Source organism: Plasmodium sp. gorilla clade G2, assembly GCF_900097015.1.
Source record: "Plasmodium sp. gorilla clade G2 genome assembly, chromosome: 8".
Classification (NCBI taxonomy): Eukaryota; Apicomplexa; class Aconoidasida; order Haemosporida; family Plasmodiidae; genus Plasmodium; species Plasmodium adleri (nom. inval.).
In genome coordinates, this window is record NC_041700.1 from 867,501 (window position 1) to 890,000 (window position 22,500).

The 22,500-nt window shown below is 18.4% G+C and overlaps 6 protein-coding genes across 6 annotated transcripts in view; 2 read left to right on the top strand and 4 right to left on the bottom strand.

The window, feature by feature from the left end:
• PADL01_0821700 (dynein light chain 1) overlaps positions 1–146 on the bottom strand; it is a gene marked incomplete at both ends in the record, with an annotated part of 1,241 nt that extends 1,095 nt beyond the window's left edge. Inside the window, one exon of the mRNA XM_028681566.1 lies at positions 80–146. Coding sequence (XP_028537931.1) covers positions 80–146 — 67 coding nt within the window. The remainder of the gene's footprint in view (positions 1–79) is intronic.
• A 2,814-nt stretch (positions 147–2,960) lies between these two features.
• Positions 2,961–5,445, top strand: PADL01_0821800 (protein transport protein SEC23; the record flags this gene model as incomplete). Its single annotated transcript, XM_028681567.1, has 2 exons — positions 2,961–3,260; positions 3,466–5,445. The coding sequence occupies 2 exons, from the start codon at positions 2,961–2,963 to the stop codon at positions 5,443–5,445; spliced, it is 2,280 nt and encodes a 759-aa protein (XP_028537932.1).
• Positions 5,446–6,446: 1,001 nt separating this feature from the next.
• PADL01_0821900 (conserved Plasmodium protein, unknown function) lies at positions 6,447–9,104 on the bottom strand (the record flags this gene model as incomplete). Its single annotated transcript, XM_028681568.1, has 1 exon — positions 6,447–9,104. One exon carries the CDS (start codon positions 9,102–9,104, stop codon positions 6,447–6,449), a length of 2,658 nt encoding a protein of 885 aa, XP_028537933.1.
• Positions 9,105–11,037: 1,933 nt separating this feature from the next.
• PADL01_0822000 (U5 snrnp-specific protein, putative) lies at positions 11,038–12,012 on the top strand (the record flags this gene model as incomplete). The annotated part of the gene is made up of 1 exon (XM_028681569.1): positions 11,038–12,012. One exon carries the CDS (start codon positions 11,038–11,040, stop codon positions 12,010–12,012), a length of 975 nt encoding a protein of 324 aa, XP_028537934.1.
• A 721-nt stretch (positions 12,013–12,733) lies between these two features.
• On the bottom strand, positions 12,734–16,120 carry PADL01_0822100 (conserved Plasmodium protein, unknown function; the record flags this gene model as incomplete). The annotated part of the gene is made up of 1 exon (XM_028681571.1): positions 12,734–16,120. One exon carries the CDS (start codon positions 16,118–16,120, stop codon positions 12,734–12,736), a length of 3,387 nt encoding a protein of 1,128 aa, XP_028537935.1.
• Positions 16,121–17,690: 1,570 nt separating this feature from the next.
• On the bottom strand, positions 17,691–22,130 carry PADL01_0822200 (serine/threonine protein kinase VPS15, putative; the record flags this gene model as incomplete). The annotated part of the gene is made up of 4 exons (XM_028681572.1): positions 17,691–21,159; positions 21,254–21,535; positions 21,715–21,839; positions 21,963–22,130. The coding sequence occupies 4 exons, from the start codon at positions 22,128–22,130 to the stop codon at positions 17,691–17,693; spliced, it is 4,044 nt and encodes a 1,347-aa protein (XP_028537936.1).
• Between the last annotated feature and the right edge of the window lie 370 nt (positions 22,131–22,500).

Here is a 22,500-nt window from a genome sequence, read left to right on the forward strand (position 1 = left end):
ATATATATATGTGTATATTTAATTGTCGATTATATTTTTATTTTTATTTTTTTAAATATCCATATTATTATATATCTACCATTTTTCTGTTCCCAATTTTTTATACAATATGAAAAGGTAACTTCTTTTGCCATCGTTCTACTCATTTATTATAACAAGGGGGTTTAAAAGTGTGGAAATATTTTACTTTTTTTTTTTATGAAAATGGCAATAAATAAATAAATATATATATATATATATATATATTTATTTATTCTTATGAACATCTATTTTGATCTATGTCGAAAAAAAAAATATTTATATATATAATAAATATATTTAATCCCCTTTGTCTAAAATTATTATTTTATTTATCATAGAATTATATCTTTATATGGAAAAAAAATTAGGAAACAAAAATTTTTATTTTTTCAGAAAAAAAAAAAAAAGTATATCTGTTTGAGATATATTAAATTGAATGATATTTTTTTTATTATAATATTATAAGGTATAATTTTTTTTTTTTTTTTTTTTTTCTTAATATTAAGAGTTCTACAGAAAAAGTAAATATATATATATATATATATTTTCATTTATATAATTTAAAAAAATATTTTATTTTTTTATGTCTTAATTTAATTGAATTACGTGAAATAACATAATATTGTATATATAATTATTCATAAAAAAAAAAAAAAGAAAAAAAAAATTATTGATAGTGATAAGATTATAGGACACATGTTTAATAATTACGTGGAAATTATATATAAACACATTCATTATATAAAAGTATAATTATATAAAAATATATTTACATTTTATTTTTTTGTGTTTTTTTTGCCCTCTCCTTTTCTTATGAACATAAAAATTAGAAACCTTTTAAACATTATAATTTTTTATAAAAGAAAAGTGCGTTGGATTATTACACTGTTTTATAAATATATATAAAATTATAAAATCAAATATATTTTAAATATTCTTTTTTATTTATTTATTTAATAATGATGAATGGAAAATATAAATAATTTCGTATAAAAAGATTACAAACTATTGTATTAAAAAAAAAATAATATTTTGACTTTCTACATTTTAAAAAATAGACAATTAAATAAAAAAAATAAAAATAATAAAAAAGAATAATTATGACAAATAGTGCATACAAAATAGGAAATAAAATTTTTCTTTATCTTTAAATATTTTGTTCTGAAATAATAAATAACAGGATTTAAAAAAGAAAAATATATATAATATATATATATATTATAATTAATTATATATTTGGTGGTTCACATATTGGTTTTATGATATATATATGAATTTTATAAAATTCATACAACTATATGATTAATATATAAACAATGTTATAAAATAAAAATAAAACAAATAAAATAAAACAAAATGACACCAAATATTTTTTCTTTTAATTATATATTGTATAGGAGTATATATTTAATATTATAAAATAAATAAATATATATTAATATATATATTAATAATACCAATTATTATATATATTTATTTATTATTTAATTTTAAAATTTTATACAATAATTTTACAAATATATATATATTAATATATTTTTTTATTTTTGTTTCTTTTTAAGTATTATATATATAACAATATATTTTTACAAATATGATTATTTTTTATAAAAGAAATAATGAATAAAATATATAATAATTATAAAATATAAAAAATAACAAAAATATAAATATACATATATATATATTATATATATATATCTTTGAATGAAAAAATATATTTAAAAAATATATTAGATAGATAAATAAAAATATATAATATATAAATATATTTTAATATTATTATTTATATTTATATATTTATACATACAAAAATATCATATTTGTATTATTTATATGTTATATATATATATTATAAATATATTTTATTTTATTATATTATATTTTTTTTTTTTTGTATTTTTTTTTATATATATAAAAAAATATATATTCAATATATGTATTATAATATATATATATATATATATTATATATATATATATATAATACATTTTGTAAATATATATATTATTTATTTTAACATAATATTATTTTATTTTTTTTTTTCTTTAGATTAATGTATTTTCTTTTTATAATATATATATATATATAAATTTATGTATATTTTTATATTTATTTATCTCCATTTTGTTTGGTTTGTTCTTTATTTTTTTTTTTTTTTCTTTTTCAAAAAATATCATGATAAAATAAAGAATAAAAAAAGAATGAAAAAAAGAATAAACCTTTTTATAAAAAAAAAAAAGAAACGTGTATTTTATATTTTGACTTTGTAAATATATATATATATATATATATATATATATATATATATATATTTTATGAATATATTTATAGTATATTAATATATATATATATGCATATATTTTATTTTTTTTTTGTAAATATTTATATTATAATTACCATTTATAAAATATTAAAGTATGAAACCAACATAAAATTTGAAAGAATATAAAATAAAACTTATAGTGTTTGTGTTATATAGGTGCCTTCCTTTCTTCTTCGTCTTCTTATTTTTTTTTTTTTTTTTTTTTTTTTTAATTCTATCCTTCTTTATTTCTTTATTTTATTTTTTTTTTTTTAGTATGATATATTTTCATAAAAATATTTAAGAATAAAACCAAAGAAGCAGAGTAGATATAGAACAAGGAAATATAAGAAGAAAAAGAAAGAAAAAAAAAAAAAAAAAAAAAAAAAAAAAAAAAAGAGTTAATAAATAAAATATAAGTGATAATATTTAAAGAGGAATATATATATATTGTATAAATAATAAAAATAGAGTAACGAATAATATATAGAGATATAAATAATAATAGTATATAAAAAAAAAAAAATACATATAATTTAATATATGTATGATACTACTTGGGTATAGATAGAATTGTGAATTATATATATATATATATATATATGTGTTATTTTTAAAAAAAAAATATAATAAAATGGATATACATGCACAAGAGAATCAGACGGGTATTCGTTTTAGCTGGAATTTATGGCCACCTACAAAAGCAGAAGCAGCAAAAATAGAAGTACCTTTAGGGTGTTTATATACTGTATTAAAAAGGACAGATGATAGTAGTGTTAAGTTAGTAGAATATGAGCCATTAAAATGTAAAACTAGTAATTGTATTTTAAATCCATATTGTAATATTGATTTTAGAAATAAGACATGGACATGTCCCTTCTCAAATATTAAGAATCCATTTCCATTACATTATGCAGAGCATATATCAGAGAAGGTATAGCATGAAAGATAATTTTTTTTTTACCCCCATACTATATAAATAAATAAATATATATATATATATATATATATATATATATATATATGATTAAATGAATATATTTTTTTTGTGTGGACGAAACATATTATTTATATGGAATAATATATATATATATATATATATATTTATTTATTTATTTATTTATTTTTTTTTTTTGTAGAATTTGCCTGCTGATGTTATGTATTCCAATATTGAATACATCCAACCTTCGAATGTAGGAGATATTCCCCCCCCAACATTTTTATTTGTTATTGATACATGTTTGTTGGAAGAAGAGTTGGAACAGTTAAAAGATTCGATTCAACAATGTATTAGTTTAATGCCTGGAGATGCTTATATAGGTATAATTACATTTGGCAATATGTGTTATGTTCATGAGATTGGTTTTAATGATTGTTTAAAATCTTATGTATTTAAAGGGAATAAAGAAATAAGTGCTCAAGATTTACAAAAACAATTAAATTTAGGAAGTAGAAATGATCCACGTAGTTCTACAACATCTGCTTCTGCTCGTCGATTTTTACAACCTGTTAGTGAATGTGAATATAATATTAATATGTTATTAGAAGATATACAAAAAGATAATTGGCCTACACCACCTGATCAGAGAGCTAAAAGATGCACTGGTGTTGCATTAAGTGTTGCTATTGGTTTATTAGAATGCTGTTGTAATCAATTAAGTGGTCGTATTATGATGTTTATAGGTGGAGCAGATACTACATCTCCAGGTAAGATTGTAGATACTCCTTTAAGTGAATCATTAAGACATCATTTAGATTTACAAAAAGAAAATTCGAATGCTAGACATGTTAAAAAAGCACTAAAATATTATGTATCTTTAGCTAATAGAGCTGTAGCATCTGGTCATGCTATTGATATTTTTGCCTGTTCATTAGATCAAATTGGTTTATATGAAATGAAAGTTTGTTGTGAAAAGACTAATGGTTTTATGGTTATGGCAGATTCATTTTCTATGAATGTATTTAAAGATTCTTTTAAAAAAATATTTGAAACAGATTCTACTGGATATATAAAACATGGATATAATGCAAAATTGACAGTTATTTGTTCTAAAGAATTTAGAATATGTGGTGCAATAGGTGGATGCTCAAGTAATAAAAAAACAGCTAATTATGTATCTGATACATGTGTTGGAGAAGGTGGTACATGTGAATGGACTATCTGTGCTTTAGATAGACAATCTACGATTGCATTTTATTTTGAAATAGTGAATCAGAATTTAGCATCATTACCTCCAGATAGACAAGCATATTTACAATTCCAAACATTATATCAACATCCTAGTGGAAGAAGAAGATTACGTGTTACTACAATATCATATAGATTTGCTGAACCAAATATAGCTGAAATATCTCAAGGTTTTGATCAAGAAACTGCTGCTGTGATTATGGCTAGATTTGCTGTATTAAAAGCAGAAACTGATGAACCTATAGATGTATTAAGATGGCTGGATAGAAAACTTATAAGATTAGTGAGTACATTTGCAGATTATCAAAAGGATGATATTAATTCTTTTCATTTATCATCTGAATTTTCAATATATCCTCAATTTATGTATCATTTAAGAAGATCTCATTTTTTACAAACATTTAATGCAAGTCCTGATGAAACAGCATATTATAGAAGTATTTTATTAAGAGAAAATGTTATGAATTCTTTAATTATGATACAGCCAGCATTACTTCAATATTCATTTGATTCTCCAACACCAATACCAGTATTATTAGATGCACAATCATTAAAATCAAATGTAATTCTTTTATTAGATTCATATTTCCATATAGTTATATGGTATGGAGAGATGATATATCAATGGAGAGAACAAGGATTTCATGAGAAGCCAGAATATGAACATTTTAGACAATTATTGAATGCACCACATGAAGATGCAAAATCAATTTTAGAAGATAGATTTCCTATACCTAAATTTGTATTATGTAATAGTGGTGGTAGTCAAAGTAGATTTTTATTAGCTAAGGTTAATCCATCAACAACACATAATACATTAAGTGGTAGTACTTTTGGTACTTCTAGTAATGAATCATATATAATTAATACAGATGATGTTTCTTTAAAAATATTTATGGATCATTTAGTAAAATTAGCAGTACAAACATGATTATAAATAATTGAATTATTAAATTTTTGTAGGTGAAAATAAATTATCTATACCAATATTTTTTTTTTTTTTTTTTTAAAAATATTGTCATCACATATAATATCTAATTTGTGTCCATTTTATGTGATACAAAATGAAGAAAAGAAACATAAACATGTTACACGAATATATAAATATATATATATATATATATTTATATATTTGAATATTTTTTTTTTTTTTTTTTTTTTTTTTTTTCCTATTTTTGTATTTATTTTTAATTATTTTAATTGTTATGATAATGTTGTAGTGGATTAAATCTTATAAAGTAAAAATAATTTATATATTTCCCACTTAAAAAATATATATATATATATATTTATATATTGTTTTATTGTTTATGTTATTTTATTTATTTATCCATTTATTTTTTTTTTCCCTTTTTTTTTATACGAAACATGTGTTCCTATAAGATAAGGGTTTTATATATAGTTGATACCAAGAGAAGGATGAAATGAGAAAAAAAAAAAAATATATATATATATATATATAAATAATGATAATGTTACATTTGTGTTGTTTAAAGGTTATATATATATATATATATATATATGTATATGTGTATGAATGTATTTAATATATTTATATATTTTTATATATCTTTATAAATTTTTCTAGTTTTTGTATCTTTTTTTTTTTTTTTTTTTTTTTTTTTTTTTGCAGATGTATATAATATAATATATATATTTATATATTTATTTATTCATTTATCTATCTTATAATTTATATTTATTATTAAACTTTCAATTAAATAACTTTTTTTCTTTTTTTTCTCTTTTAAATTTTAATATTAAATATAATAAGGCAAGAGATTGTAGAAGAGATGTTTTTTTTTTTAATAAGTAAGAAAATAAGGTATAAAAAAAAAAAAGGAAAAAATGTAATATAGCATAAATAGTGATATGAAGATATAAACATTTTTTTTTTTTTTTTTTTTTTTTTTTTTTTTTTTTTTTTTCATTTTATGTTTGTATTTTTTTTTTTTTGTTTTTTCGTTTATGTAAGAATAATTTAAAAATATGCCACTTGTTAATAAACAGATGTATAATATATATAGCTGAAATAAATCCGAAAGCACATGTAATAATAATATAAATAAAATTCGTTCTTATGGATTGAGTATTTTTTGCACAAAAAATATAATGGAATATATCTGAGTGGCAATTAAATGTCATTGCAAGATATGTATTAATGGCAATTTCTTTTTGTTTTATACTTATAGACATATTACAATCAATAATAATATAATCAGCAGTAATAACATTTATATCTTTATTTTGTTTACATAATATGTTTAATGATTTTTTCCAATATTGTGAATTATATATATCTTTAAAATAGCATGGTGTTTGATTATTAGGACAAGAGCACGATTTATTTTTTTCATTATAAGAAATAGCATATTCATATTTATACATATCTGTAACAATACATTCATTAATATTATTATTATTAATAATATTATTATTATTATTATTATTAATATTATCAGAATGATCATTGTTATAATTATCATTTAATAAATTATTATCATCATTATTTAAATATTTGAGTGTATTTAATTTTTCTATCTCCTTTAATGGTATTACAAATGGCATGATTCGATCATCGTCATTTTTGATTATATTATTATTTATATTACAAGATGGTAAATGAGAACAAAAATTTATATCTATTAAATTATTTTTTTCATTTATAATAAAACTACATGATTTAGAAGGTGTTTGAAATTTATTTAATAAAAGTCTTGTGCGTGTCCTTATAGAAGTTGTATCATATTCATTTTCTCTACATGTTTTTGAGCATGGTGACCATTCAGACCATTGACTATAAAAACATTGGACATTTTTATGTTTACATAATATGAGTCCTCTATTTGTTGGATCAAAATATTTACAATGATCATTAAAATATTTAAAATTATTAATATATATATCTTCTGTATGTTTATTATTTTCATAATATTTTTTACATACTTCAAATGAATAAAACTCTGCTAGTATATTACATAATTTTTTTATATTCTCACATTTTTTTATACATGTTTTATGATTTGTTATATCATAACTGATAACATTAGAACAATTTAAATAATCATATAAATTTTTATTATCCAAATTATATAAACCATGTTTACAATAATTATATAATTTTTCTTGGCTTATTAAAATATTTTTTTTTTCTTTATCATTACATTGTAATATTTTATAATCTGACAAAGCAACAAAAATATTGTTCCTAGAATTATCCACACTATTATTATTATTATTATTATTATTATTATTATTATTATTATCAATATTATTATTATTATTATTATCAATATTATTATTATTATTGTGTTCACAAAATGTGTGATCTATTATTTGATTTATATTATTTATATCCATAAGATCTTCAGATGTACATGGTTCTGCTGATTCCTCACTACAATAACATGATTTCCTTTGAGGATCTATCCATTTTTCTAATTCATTTTTCGCATTTTTATTTTCAACTGCTTTATCAAGAAAACATCGGAAATATTGAAGAGTATTATTTTTTAAATATGATTTTTGTTCATTTGATTGTATAGATTTAACTTTTTCATCATTAACAATATTATAATCAACATCTTCTTCTTTTATTTGTTCATTCATAAATCTTTTTGAGCGTATAATTTTCTCTTTCTCATCTTTTAAAAATTTTTGTTTATAAATATATTCCATCCATCCTTTATTATATATATATAAAAATACCATATAATAATAATAATAATAATAATAATAATAATAATACTTTTCTATATCTTTTTTATAATAAAATATATGATAAAATACTTTATTATATATATATAAATATCTGTACATTTTTTTAATTATCTTCTTTATATAATTTATTATAACAATATAATACATATCATATATATTATCACCTTTAAGATATTTCAAATATCTATCCTGTATTTTGTTGTATACATTTAAATTATTGTCTCTCATACTTAACATATTACTACATAAATTTTTATTTCTTTTTTTTTTTTTATTTTTCCTAATATTTATGTAACAACCACATCTTTGAATATAAAACGGTTTATATAAACTTATAAATGATTGAGTATGTTCATAATAATATGGAATAAAACAAAAAAAAATTTCATTCTGTATATAAAAATATAAATCATATTTATAAATGTAAAAAGTATTATTCCTTGGTATATTTATTTCTTTTAAAATGTTTGGATCCTTATTATATATTTGATTCAACAAAATATTATGTATATAGAAAGATAAATTATTCTGTTTAAAAAGGATAGAATGATTTATATCATGACATAAACTATTTTGTATATTATTATTATTATTATCATTATGTTTGTAATTTTTGTTTTTTTTCATATTTTCGTAGTGTATAAAATTTTTATATATATCCAAATTATATATATCATGTATACAAAATATACACACTATATCTTCTCTCTTAATTACTATATCAAGTTGTAAATTAGTATTATTTTCATCATGGATTTTATATTTTGAAATACAGAAAGAACGTTTGCTTGTCTCGGAGGTCAAACAAACAACAAATATAATGATGAATAGAAAATTTTGAAAAGAAAAATACAAAAAATTTTTATACATTTTGCTCTACTGGAAGGAATAGAAATTTACACAATATATTTTTTTTAATATATGTTTTATGTCATAAATACTTTTAATCATAACATATAAATGGAATATATGTATATATAAACATGTACACATATATATATATTTATTTATTTATTCCATTTTGAATATGGTTTTATCCTAATTAAATATATGATGCCCTTCAAACAAGTCCTTAACCTTTTAAATAACAATGTTAGACAAACATTTTATATTTAAAAAAAAAAAAAATGAACAAATAAAATAAAATAAAATAAAGTATAAAAGGAACGTGTATTTGTTGTTTTTATTTCTGAATTGAAAATAAGGTGCATGCATTGTTATGTAATTTTTTGAGGGAAAAAAAAAAGAAAAAAAAGAAAAAAAAGAAAGATCAGTGGTAATAAAAACAAATCAAACATATTGACTCATATATATATTTATTCATTTGTGTCTTTTAAATATTTTTTAAAGTGCCACTATAAATTTTTAGGTTATTATTATAGACTTATTCTTGTTACATGGAATGTTTTAATCTTATAAATAAATATGATATAAAGAAATATAATATAGACCAAATACATTTCATCACACATATATATATATATATATATATGTATGTATGTATTTCATATATATTATATAGAAATAAAAAGAAAAGTTATATATAGAATAAGCTTTATATGAACAATGTTTTCTTTTTTTTTTTTTTTTTAGTACATATATATATACAACACATTATATAATATGTTAATTTAATATTTTAAATTATTACGCACTTGTAAAAAAAATGGATTATATATATATATTTATTTTAATATGTATATAGATTTATCTGTATTTTCCTTATAACAAGAAAAAAAAAAAAAAAAAAAAAAAAAAAAAAAAAGGTCCATCTTGTTGAACCTTTTTTAATACTCCCAATAATATATTTAAAAAGCCACAAGTGTATTATATATATATATATATATATTTTCTCAATTATATATTACTTGCCATACGTCTTATTTGACATATTTATATTAATAAAATGAATACAAGAATGAATTTCATATTATAATTATATATACTAAATGAATAGACCTTTCGACCATTATGATTTCTCCTATTATAAAAATATTTCTTATTTTTATAAACATTTTCATGTGAGCTAATATTTGTTTTTCTTTTTTTTAAAAGTAAAAAAATTATATGATATAGGATATAATATATTTAATATTTATTTATTCTTATATTATAAATTATAAAAATATACATATATATATATATATAATTTTATTTGTAAATATAGTCTCCTTTTTTGTAAAAATAGTTTTATATATAATATGATAATTATTAATATATTTATTTATATTCCTCATATATATTATATATTAATTAATTCAATTGTGGATAAAAAAAAAAAATATAAATTAAATTCCTATAAAAAATAAGTATTGTATAAAATTACATATATATTATATATGTATATATATATTTTTTTTTTTTTTTTTTTTTTTTTTTTTGAAAAGTATATCTATAAATATTTACCTATAACTACAGTTCAAATAATATCAGCTGTTTATATGATTAAATAATAAATATTATTAAACTCATTTTATATTTGATTGTAAAAAAAAAAAAAAATTAAAAAACTTAAAAAAATTAAGGTTGAATATATAATTGTAATACAAAATATATATTATTATTTAATATATATATATTTAATATTTGTAAAATATTTTATTTTGTTATGTATAAATGATTTGAAAGTTTTCTTTAGAATTATGATGAACAAAAAATAAGAAAAATATTTTAACATAATAATAAGAAATTTGTATGTTTATAAGTAGATATATTTATAATATAAAGAAGAAGAATATATTTTATTATATATATATATTTATATATATATATGTAATACATTTTATATAATTTGAATTATCTGATGGCTTTAATTAAAGCTGATACGTATGTTCTAGAAAAGGATGAAGAAAATGAAGTGAATGAAAGGAAAAGCGGATTATTTTGTCCTACTATGTTAATAAATAGTCATAAAGGAGAAGTATATTGTGTTAATTTTTCTTGTGATGGAAAATATATTGCATCATCAAGTTTTGATATGACTATAATGATTCATAATGTATATAATGAATGTGAAACAATAGGTGTTTTAAGAGGACATAAAAATGCTGTGTTACAAGCTAAATGGCTAAATGATGATAATTATATATGTAGTGCATCAGCTGATCATAATTTATTTTTATGGGATGTTGAATGTGAATCCAAATTAAGAAGTTTTAAAGGACATGATAGTATTGTTAATGGATTAGATATAATTAATTATAATTTATTTGTTTCTTGTAGTGATGATAATACTCTAAAAATTTGGGATATCAGAAGTAAACGTGCTGTTCATATGATAAAACATGATTTCCCTTTATTGAGTGTGTGTTCAGATAAGAAAGGAGAATTTATTTTTACAAGTTGTGTTGATAATACAATAAAAAGATATGATTGTAAGAATTATATATTAAAAGATACATTTATAGGTCATAAAGATTATATAACAGGATTAGATATTAATAGTGAGGAAACAATGCTAGCTTCTATAAGTGCAGATGAATCTATTTGCTTCTGGGATATTCAACCTTATGCATGTGAAGAAAAATTATTGTTTCAATTAAATGGACCAAAATATAATATTGATTATAATTTGATTAAATTATCTTTTAATAACGACAACCTTTTAGCTTGTGGAAGTGGAGATAACTATTTATATATATATGATTATAAACAAAAAATATTAAAATATTCTTTACCTGGTCATAGTAGTACTATTAATGATGTTGCTTTTCATCCATTTGAAGATATCGTTGCATCATGTTCTTCAGATCACACCATATTTTTAGGAGAGATATGAATGAAGTGAAATAAAATATAAGACTATTAATAATAATTATTATATATGTATACACCCAAATGTATGCATTATATATATATATAAATATATATGTGTGTGTATATATTTATTTATTCATTTTAACAATTATGTGTAATTTTTCAGTCTTTTTATTTTTTTAAAATGTCAATTTTTTTTTTTTTTTTTTATATCCCTTAAACATGCAAATATATATATAATATATATATATATATATATATATATATATATATATATATATGTATATGTTTGCATAATATTTTTCATTTTTATTTATTTTTTTTGTTTTTTTATTTACCATAATTTCATAGTTTTAATAATAATATTTCTCTCGATATATTTAATTTTTTTTTTTTATATGTTTGATAAAAACTTTGTAAATTTTTATAAATAACAACATTGAGTTTTTTTTTTTTTAAAAAAAAAAGAAAATCTTTTAAAGATGTTTCTCACAATTATTAAGAATGTAGAAATATATACATATATATATATTTGTATTTTTTTTTTTTTTTTTTTTTTTTTTTTTTTTTTTTGGTGTGAATACGAATGAAATATTTTGTGGACACGTAACTAACCATATGAATGAGGTTAAAATATATAATGAGTAATAAAAAATGATATGCAAGAAAATAAAAATAAAATATACAAATATATCTATATATCTATCTATATATATATCTCTCTATATATATATATAATATAATCATTTAATTATAATTTCTACGAGGTTATCCTTATGTTTGTAATATATATCATATTTAGCGACTCCCAATAAATTATACATAAATTGATTTATATGAGAACACATGTTCATAATAATTTTGCATGGTGCATATTTTTGTGTAATAAGATAATTTGCAAATTGGAATAAATTATTTTTGACATTATCATATGAGATATCTTTAATATATTCTATATCATAAAACAATTTATCTTTTGTATTAAAATATAGATTACCTTTAACATTAATATATGCATTATCATTTAAATCAAAATACATATTTTTGTCTTCATCATAAATTATTTCATTTTCTGCTCCTCCTGAATCTTCAAAAACACCCTTTAAATATTTAAATGTTTTTACATCATTATTAAAACAAGAAATATCTATTTCGGAGCTACTATTAAATTCATTGTTTGAATTAAAAGAAGATAAATTGTTGTTAATTTTTTGTGAATCATTACTAGCATTTTTTTGTTGTTTTTTTCTATTTAATAAATCATGTGAAGAAGAATTGTTGTTGTTTATATTAAATTTTGAACTAACTGAATTTGTCATAGATGATTGCTTGTGTTTATATTGTTCATTTGAATTTTGATATTCTAAATAGGAAGATAGTTTAGATATATCATTAGATAAGATTGTATTATCTGAACAATCAATATAACATGCATGGAAATAATTATTAAGGAATTTTTTATTTAATTCAATTCTTTTTTTAACTGAATTAATTTTTTTTTGATAACATGAATTTAAGTATCGAACATATTTATTATGATTAAATGCAATATATTTTTTGTTATTTAATGCTTGTAATTTAGATTTATTTTTTAAATAGATATTATTTAAATTATGAATATTATTTGCTGCAGCTTGAATGAGATTTTTATTTATTAAATCATAATTACAATTAACATTTTTTGTATAATATTCTTTTTTTTCTTGAATGCTTTTCTTAACATTATTTACATATTTGTTAATATAATTTTTATATGCTTCTTCAAATAAATCATAATAATTATTATCAAAACATTCAACATTTTTTGAAATACTTTCTATATTAATATGATCTGTTACATTTTTTATATGTACACGTTCTTTAACACTTTCAAAGTTAATTTTAGTTTTTATATTTTCTAAATTCACATGTTTTTTTACATTTTCAAAGTTTACATGTTTTTTTATATTATCCATATTTATATGTTTTTTCATAATATCAACTGTATTCAAACAAGAAATGTCTGGAATTATAGATGTGTCATTTTTAGTGCAATTATATTCATTTATATAATCCTTAGGATTTTTGCAAGATAATTGTTTCATAGATTTTAATGGATTGCTATAAGTACAATGAGGATAGTAAGCCGAATTATAAAGATTCATTTTTTTTATTTTATTAAATGATTCTGATAAACAATTTAATTTTGGTTTCATGCAACTAACATTTGGTTTAATACAATTCATGTTTGGTTTCATACAATTCATGTTTGGCTTCATACAATTAACATTTGAATCATTTACCATTTCATTATAATTTCTGATCATATTTGAATATGTTTGAGTTATATTAGAACAGTTCATATTTGTGTAGTTCATACAATTATTAAATTCATATTCTCTTTTTTCTTTCTCTTGTTCTTCGTTTGTTGTTGATGAATAAGATTTGTTATATTCAAAAGAATTATTATCATAAGAACTTTTATTCATATTATAAAGATGATTAATGCCAAAGGATTGTGATGGCGCATTAAAATTGATTTTATTTTTTTCCATATTATTATTATTATTATTATTATTTTTATTATATATACCAACTTTTGTTACATAATGTCTAACAAAACTTGTATAATGATCAGGTTCCTCATCATTTGTTGAACTATTTTTTTTATATGTATTTAAATCATCTGAACCATCATTTATATTTCTTTCTGTTATATCATCATTATAATTGTTATAATTTCTTGGGTATTTTATATTATTTGCACTTTTGAATTTTAATTCTTTCAAGACATTATTTAAATTTATTTGTGTCTTCTTTTTCTGAATACAATTACTAATATTGTCAATTTTATTAGAGTGCATATCAATATTTGATATTTTTTCAATTTCTTCATTGTAACTGCTTGTTGTAAATGGGTTACTTAATATATCTTTTACTTTTAATTCATCTTCATTTGGATTTATATTCGTACCATCTATATTACTATCTGATAGACAAGCATTTAAATGAGGATCTTCATAATTAGATTCTTTCATAAATTTTATAGCACTCTTCATATTCTTTTCTTTACGTTCATCTATAACATCTGAATTATTTTCTTCTTCCTCAATGCTTAGAGGTTCTAAATAATTTCCTTTCTCTTCTACGAGCAATTTTTCTTGATCCATAGATTTTTCGGTGTTTACATAATTGGATGTCTTTGGTTCATCCTCATTGTTGTTAATTGATTGTTCATATGTTTTTTTATCTTCTTCATATAAATTATCATCTTTTTCTTCATATGATTTTTTATCTTCTTCATATAAATTATCATCTTTTTCTTCATATAAACTATCATCTTTTTCTTCATATAATTTTTTATCTTCTTCTTCATATGATTTTTTATCTTCTTTTTCTTCATATGATTTTTTATCTTCTTTTTCATATATTTTATCATTTTCTTGTTCATATAATATTTCATCATCTTGTTTATCACTTTGTTCTTCAACTGTGTAATCCTTTTCTTCCATTTCTACAGACACTTCCTCTTCATCATTTGTTTCAGATTTGTCAGAGTTTTTATTCTTTTTATTTTTGTTTTTTTTTCCCTTTTTTTTCTTTTTCTTTTTTTTCTGTTTGTTGTTTTCATTTTCTTCATTCGAGTTATTATTTTTTTTTTCTTCATCATCACTTCCTGATCCGTTATCATAATTTTCGTTGCTGTTTTTTTGACTGAAGCTTTGTTTTGAATTATTATTATAATTATTGTTATTATTGCTATTATTATTGTTATTATTATTGTTATTATTAATATTATCATTATTATTATTATTATCATTATTATTATTATTATTATTATCATTATTATTAGTATTGTTGTTGTCACTGTTTTCATATTGTTGCATTTTCTTGACTCCTTTACTCATATTTATTTTTTTTCCACTCTTGCTAGACATAGACCTATATTTTGAATTGCCTTTGCCTTTCTTACCACCTAAATTCTTGCCCTTACATTTCTGAGATTTGAAATATAAATGAACTAATTGTTTCATGTAACCATCAACATCATCACTTATATTTTTATTCAATTTGTTGTTAATAATATTTTTGAGGTTTTGAATATCCTCAATGCGCTTATCCATACGATTCATGTTTTGTAACACTTCCATTGTGTCGTATATTTTTTAATAAAAATAATTTTATTCGATTTTAAAATAAAAAAAAAAAAAAAAAAAAAAATACAATATAATATATTATATATATATATATAACAAATGTGTATACTCTGATTATCTATTGTACACGTTTGCTAAAAGTTTTATTTCTAGAACATATAAAATTTTAAAAAAAATTAACAACTATAAAAATCTTTTCTTAACAATATTAAATATAAAAATAAAAAAAATATATATATATTATAATATTTGTGTGTATGGTTGACTATTAAAATGAATATGGAAAATAAATAAATATATATATATATATACTTATTTTATTTTTTTATATTTTTTCTTATGTTAAATGAACACAATATTTTATTTACACCACACAAACATCATTTACATTTATCTTTAAAAAAAAAAAAAAAAAAAGAAACACACACAAAAATTTATAATAATAATAAATTTTTATGAACAATATTTCAATGGTAATTTTTTTTTTTTTTTTTTTTTTTTTTTTTTTTTTTTGATGTTGTTCTTATATCTGTGTGCCACAAAAAATAAAATAAAAAAATAAATATATGTATAAAATATGAAACATTTGAATATATATAATATTTAAATAATTGTACTCATTGATAATATAAAAATTATTTAATTTCTTATCTTTGTACATATTTAAAAGGAAAAAAAAAAAAAAAAAAAAAAAATGAGTACACTTCAGTAATATATATATATATATATATAATATATATATATATATATTATGTTTAAGTTGTGTTTTAATTATAAGGAATTCTTAATTTTTTATAGATAACATATGTGTACATGTTCTATACACATTTTTCTCATACATAGAATAAATCTCAAAAATTATTATGACTTCTATATATATATACATATATATATATATACATCTCATTTGAAAAAATAAATAAATATATATATATATATATAATATTTATCCTTTTCCTGTTCTTTTTTATTTTATTTATTATTTTTTTTTTATATATAAAATTTGTTACGACAAATTTTTACTAATACTATAAAGCATTTACACACATGCAATGAAAAAAAAAAAAAAAAAAAAAAAGTGTAACGGTGTAAAATAAAAGCACCTTAGGAAATTTTGCAACAACGTTGAAATGTTAACCCTTTTTAGATATAATGTAAAAAAAAAAAAAAAAAAAAAAAAAAAAAATATACATATATATATATATATATATATATATAATATATATATGAAAATTTTATTTATTTTATTTATTTTGTTTATTATTGTTTGATAAAAAAAAATAAAATATTAATTATATATCATTATGTGTATAATTTATTCAAATGTCATCATATTTTTATTTTATCTTTTATAAGCTAAATTTTTCATCTCGAATAAAAAAATGTACCACAAAAAAATAAAATAAATAAAAAAAATATAAAAAAAACAAAATAATAATAATAAATTAATTACAATTAAAATGTAAAGAAGAAAAAAAAAATTTCCCTTTGGTTACAAATTGACAAGTGTAGAATTTTTTTTTTTTTTTTTTTTTTACATAAAAGTGTATTACCACATATAATATCACATAATTATCATTTTATTATTTTTTTTATTCGTTTTATACTCTATATTTTTTAATTTATTTATAATTTTATGAACTAATTGTTGTATAATTATAGACGGATGAATATATAAGTGATCGATTTGAATTTTACGTAGGAAATTCCAGAATTTTTTGGATTTTTTTTGTTCTTGTTGATATTTTTTCCATGTTTTTTTTAATATGTGATTAATTTCACATAAAATAAATTGAATAATCTGTTGATTTTGAGAACATAATAATTTGTTTAAATATTGTAAGAAAATATGATATACTTTTTTTTGGTTAATATAAAAAACGATTCTTAAAGTAACTTTTGAACATGTAGCTTTTAAAAAATTATTTTTGGTTTTATATATATTTGTTAATAAATATGGTAGAATATAAATTTTAACCCATTTTTTGTTCATAATTTTACAAAATGGAAATATATAATTATAAAATTCGAATAAATTTTCATAAAAATTTTGTTCAGTATTAAGAATAAAATGTATTTCTGTTTTTATATCATTTAATATTTCCATATATGGTATTTGAGATAATTTATTTTTTTTTATTATTGTTTTATTATTTTTCAATAAGCTTTCATTATATATATATTGAATAGTAATATAAGAAAAAAGTGGTAGATATTTTGAATAATAATATTTTTCATATATATCTTGATTTTTTAACAAATAATATTTAGGTAAAAATTTCTCTAAATATAATTGCATATTAGGCCTATTATTCATTGAATTATTTATAATTTTATAAAAACATTTTAGAACCATAATTTTTATTTTCTCATTTTCTTTATTAAAACAATATAATAAAAATGATATTAATTCATTATTTAATTTATTTTCAGATACATGAAGTATTATACAATATATTATTTCGATGCTTAATATTTTAACAAAATTATATGTTAAGGAATTATAACAGCATATGATGATATTTATTAAATGATAAATATCTTCATTGAATTGCCACTTTACCACATTTCCATTTGCTCCAAAATTGTTATAATTATTATGTTTATTAATATTATGTTGATTATTAGATGTTTCCTTTTTTGATTTTTTTCCATTTTTTTCTTTTTTTTCTTTTTTTTCTTTTTTTTCTTTTTTTTGTTTTTTTTCTTTTTGTATTTCATTTGATCGTATGTTAGGCTCACATTTAATTATTCCATTGCAAGAATATCGCTTCATATTTATACCATTCATCATTCTTGTCTTTTTTTTTTCTCTATCTTGTTTATAATAAAAATCATTAAACAATGGACTATATATTACCCTTTTGTAATATTCCATACACTTAAACACATCCATATAACTTTTTTGTTCATAAAAAATTTGATAATACAAAAATTTATAAAAATTTAAAAAATTCTTATAAAACGCATGTACGTTTTTATAAGACAAAATAGGGAAAGGGAAATAACTAAGTGAATGGTAACTTTTTTTTTTATTATTATATTTTTTATGGTTACAATATGTTGAACAATATTTATCTTTACTATTACTTTTCATTTTTTTATGATTAATATGGATGATTTTAGAGGTATCTCCCTGATTCTTAAGTTTATAAATGTGATTATCATAATTACTCTTCTTCTTAATATATATATTATGATGTACATTATTTTTATTATTTACGACATATTGTGTTGCATATTCCTTTTTTTTTTCTTTCTTGTAACAATACCATTGTTTCAATATTTCTTTTTTTATTTGGTTATTTATATTTGTATTCATAATGTATGTCTTCAATTGATGTTTATTTATGCTTGTAGTGTGAGTACTCACAGTATGGAAGTAGTATTTTAATCTTCCTAAATAATTATAACTGTGATTATAATTAGGAGATTCATGCCTATAATTATAATCATCATAGTAATTATAATAATAATAATTATTATTATCATTATCATTATCATTATCATTATCATCAATGTCGTCATCTTCGTTGTCACTATATATATTTTCACTTTTCTCATGAGATCCATAAGATCCTTTGCTTGTGGTTACATGACCAGATTTGTAATTCCTTCTGTTAAGCATATTTAATAAAATATATTTATCTCTCTCCTTATTAGAAAATAAATCTAGATGAAATAAAATAAATGGTAAATTAAAATGTAACAATAATATAAAAAAGTCTGAATTCTTAAATAGTGGATGTAATTGTAATATGGATAAAGGAAAGAAAATGTATTTGTATGTACTTGGAAATATATAATATGACCAATAATTAAATATTTTTAATATATTTTTATTATTATTTTTATATGAAAAAAAATGATTAATAAGGGAATAAATAATTAATGGGTTTTTTACTTGGTTTACAATTTTCCAAATTTTATATGGTACCATATTATGATCTTTATTATCACTTTTTTTTGTTTTATTTTGTATTTTTTTCATATAAATATTATTATAATAATTGGAATTATTGTGTAAATTATTATAATATATATCAACATTGTTATTAATATTATTATTATCATCACTATGATTGTTATTATTATTATTATTATTATCATCACTATTGTTGTTATTATTATTATTATTATTATCATCACTATTGATGTTATTATTATTATTATTATTATTATTGTTATCACCCATTTGCATGCTATTATTTATAATACTAGATCTATCCTCAAACAAATCCGTGACATTATAAATATTTTCAACTTGTGACATTTTTTTTTGTGTTACCTCTTTATTTGTCTTTTCCACATTTATATTCTTATCATTACATAAAAAATTTTTATTAAAATCATCATTTATCTCTCCATTGATATTTAGTGTATTAGAATTTTTGATAGGTTGTCTTTTAAAAAAGTTTGAATCATTATCATAAAAAATATTCTCTCCATTATAATCAATAGATGAAAATGGACTAACATTATTATATATATCATTATATATATTAATATAGTTAACATTATTTATATAATGATAATTATAATATTTATATTTATCAATATTTAATCTTATATTTTGTTGGTTTTTATTAAAATATTTATATTCTTCATTCTTCATTTTTTTTTTTTTTGTAATTGAAGGTAAAGATAATGCATGTACATAATTTTTTTTTTGTTCTATATTTTTTTCATTGTTATCATTTATATACTTTTCTTTATAATTATATATATCATTATTATAATAATTATCACTATGATAATAATTTTGATTAGAACCATATTCATTACTATCATAATAAAATTTTTCTTCATTTTTATAATCCTCATCTATGTTTTCCATTTTCTTTAAGAAAGTCAACCCACTTTGTTTTTTTCTTCCACTATAAAAATTATCATCATTTTTATATGCACAATTTTCATCCAAAAAAAAATAAGAAACATCTTTGTCTCTTAATAATATCTCTAAGATTAGAATCCCAAGGTTAAAAATATCTTCCTGCAATTTCATCAAGCGTCCTTTTCTTTCATCTTCATATCTATTTCGAAAAAATAAATATAAACAAATAAATAAATATATATATATATATATATATGATATAATATTTGTAATTATTGACATGTGGTTAATACCTTATTTGAGGTATATAATATAGATAGTCGTTAAGAATATTAATATCTGTTAAAAAAATGTGCATATTATTTTGTATAAGCACATTTTCTCTTTTTATATGCCCATGATATATACCCAAGGAATGAAGTTGTATTATAGATAGAAATATTTGAAATATGTAAAAATAATAAAAATTGTTTGTATTTGTCTTATCAGATAAATAGTGATCTAAATTTTTGAATATAAATCTTCTGTATATATAAATATTATTTTCATAAACACTCATACGGTTATAGGGTAATCTACAAAATTAAAAAAAAAAAAAAAAAAAAAAAAAAAAAAAAAAAAAAAAAAAAAAAAAATTACACAATATACAATATATAGTTATATACATATATATATATATATATATATATATATATATGTTTGTATGCAGACAAATGAACAAAACGCACAGGAATATATATCTATTAATACTTACACATTTGGAAAGAGATCAAAGGAGAAAAGGAATTTTAGAGTATATAATATTCTCTTTATTTTGGGGGCTTCGGATTTTAATTTACAAATTTTTATTAAAACATGACCCTCATTATTATTAATACCCTGAAATGAGTGATAAAAAAAAAAATATATATATATATATATATAAATTTATTTATTTATTTATATTTCGATATAGAAGATAAGAAAAATATATATACATATATATATATATATATTTTGTACCTCTAGAACGTGATAGAAATTGTTCAGGGTATATGAGTTCATAAAAATGAAATGCTCATATTTAAATAGATAATTATATATGTTAAATAATTTATTTAAATATTTACAATATACATCATCCAATTCTGTTGTGCTGTGTCCTATATTGCTATACAAAGTATTACCCATGTTGCAAAAAAAAAAAAAAAACAAAAACAAACAAACAAAAAAAAAAAAAGAAGAAATAACGTAAAAATGAATATTTACTTATACATATTGCACAAATAAAAAAGAACAAAAAAAAAAAAAAAAAAAAAAATATATGTATATTATATATATATATATTACAAAAAAAATAAAAATATATATATTATATATTTTTATTATCTTTTAATTTTTATTTATTAATATTATAAATAACATAAAATAATGGAAAGAACAAATGACTTAATGATATGTTAAAATATATGTCATATATATATATCAATGAAATTACTTTCATTTTTTACTTTAAATTTAATTACGCGCATAATAATAAAAAAAAATTATTTATATAATT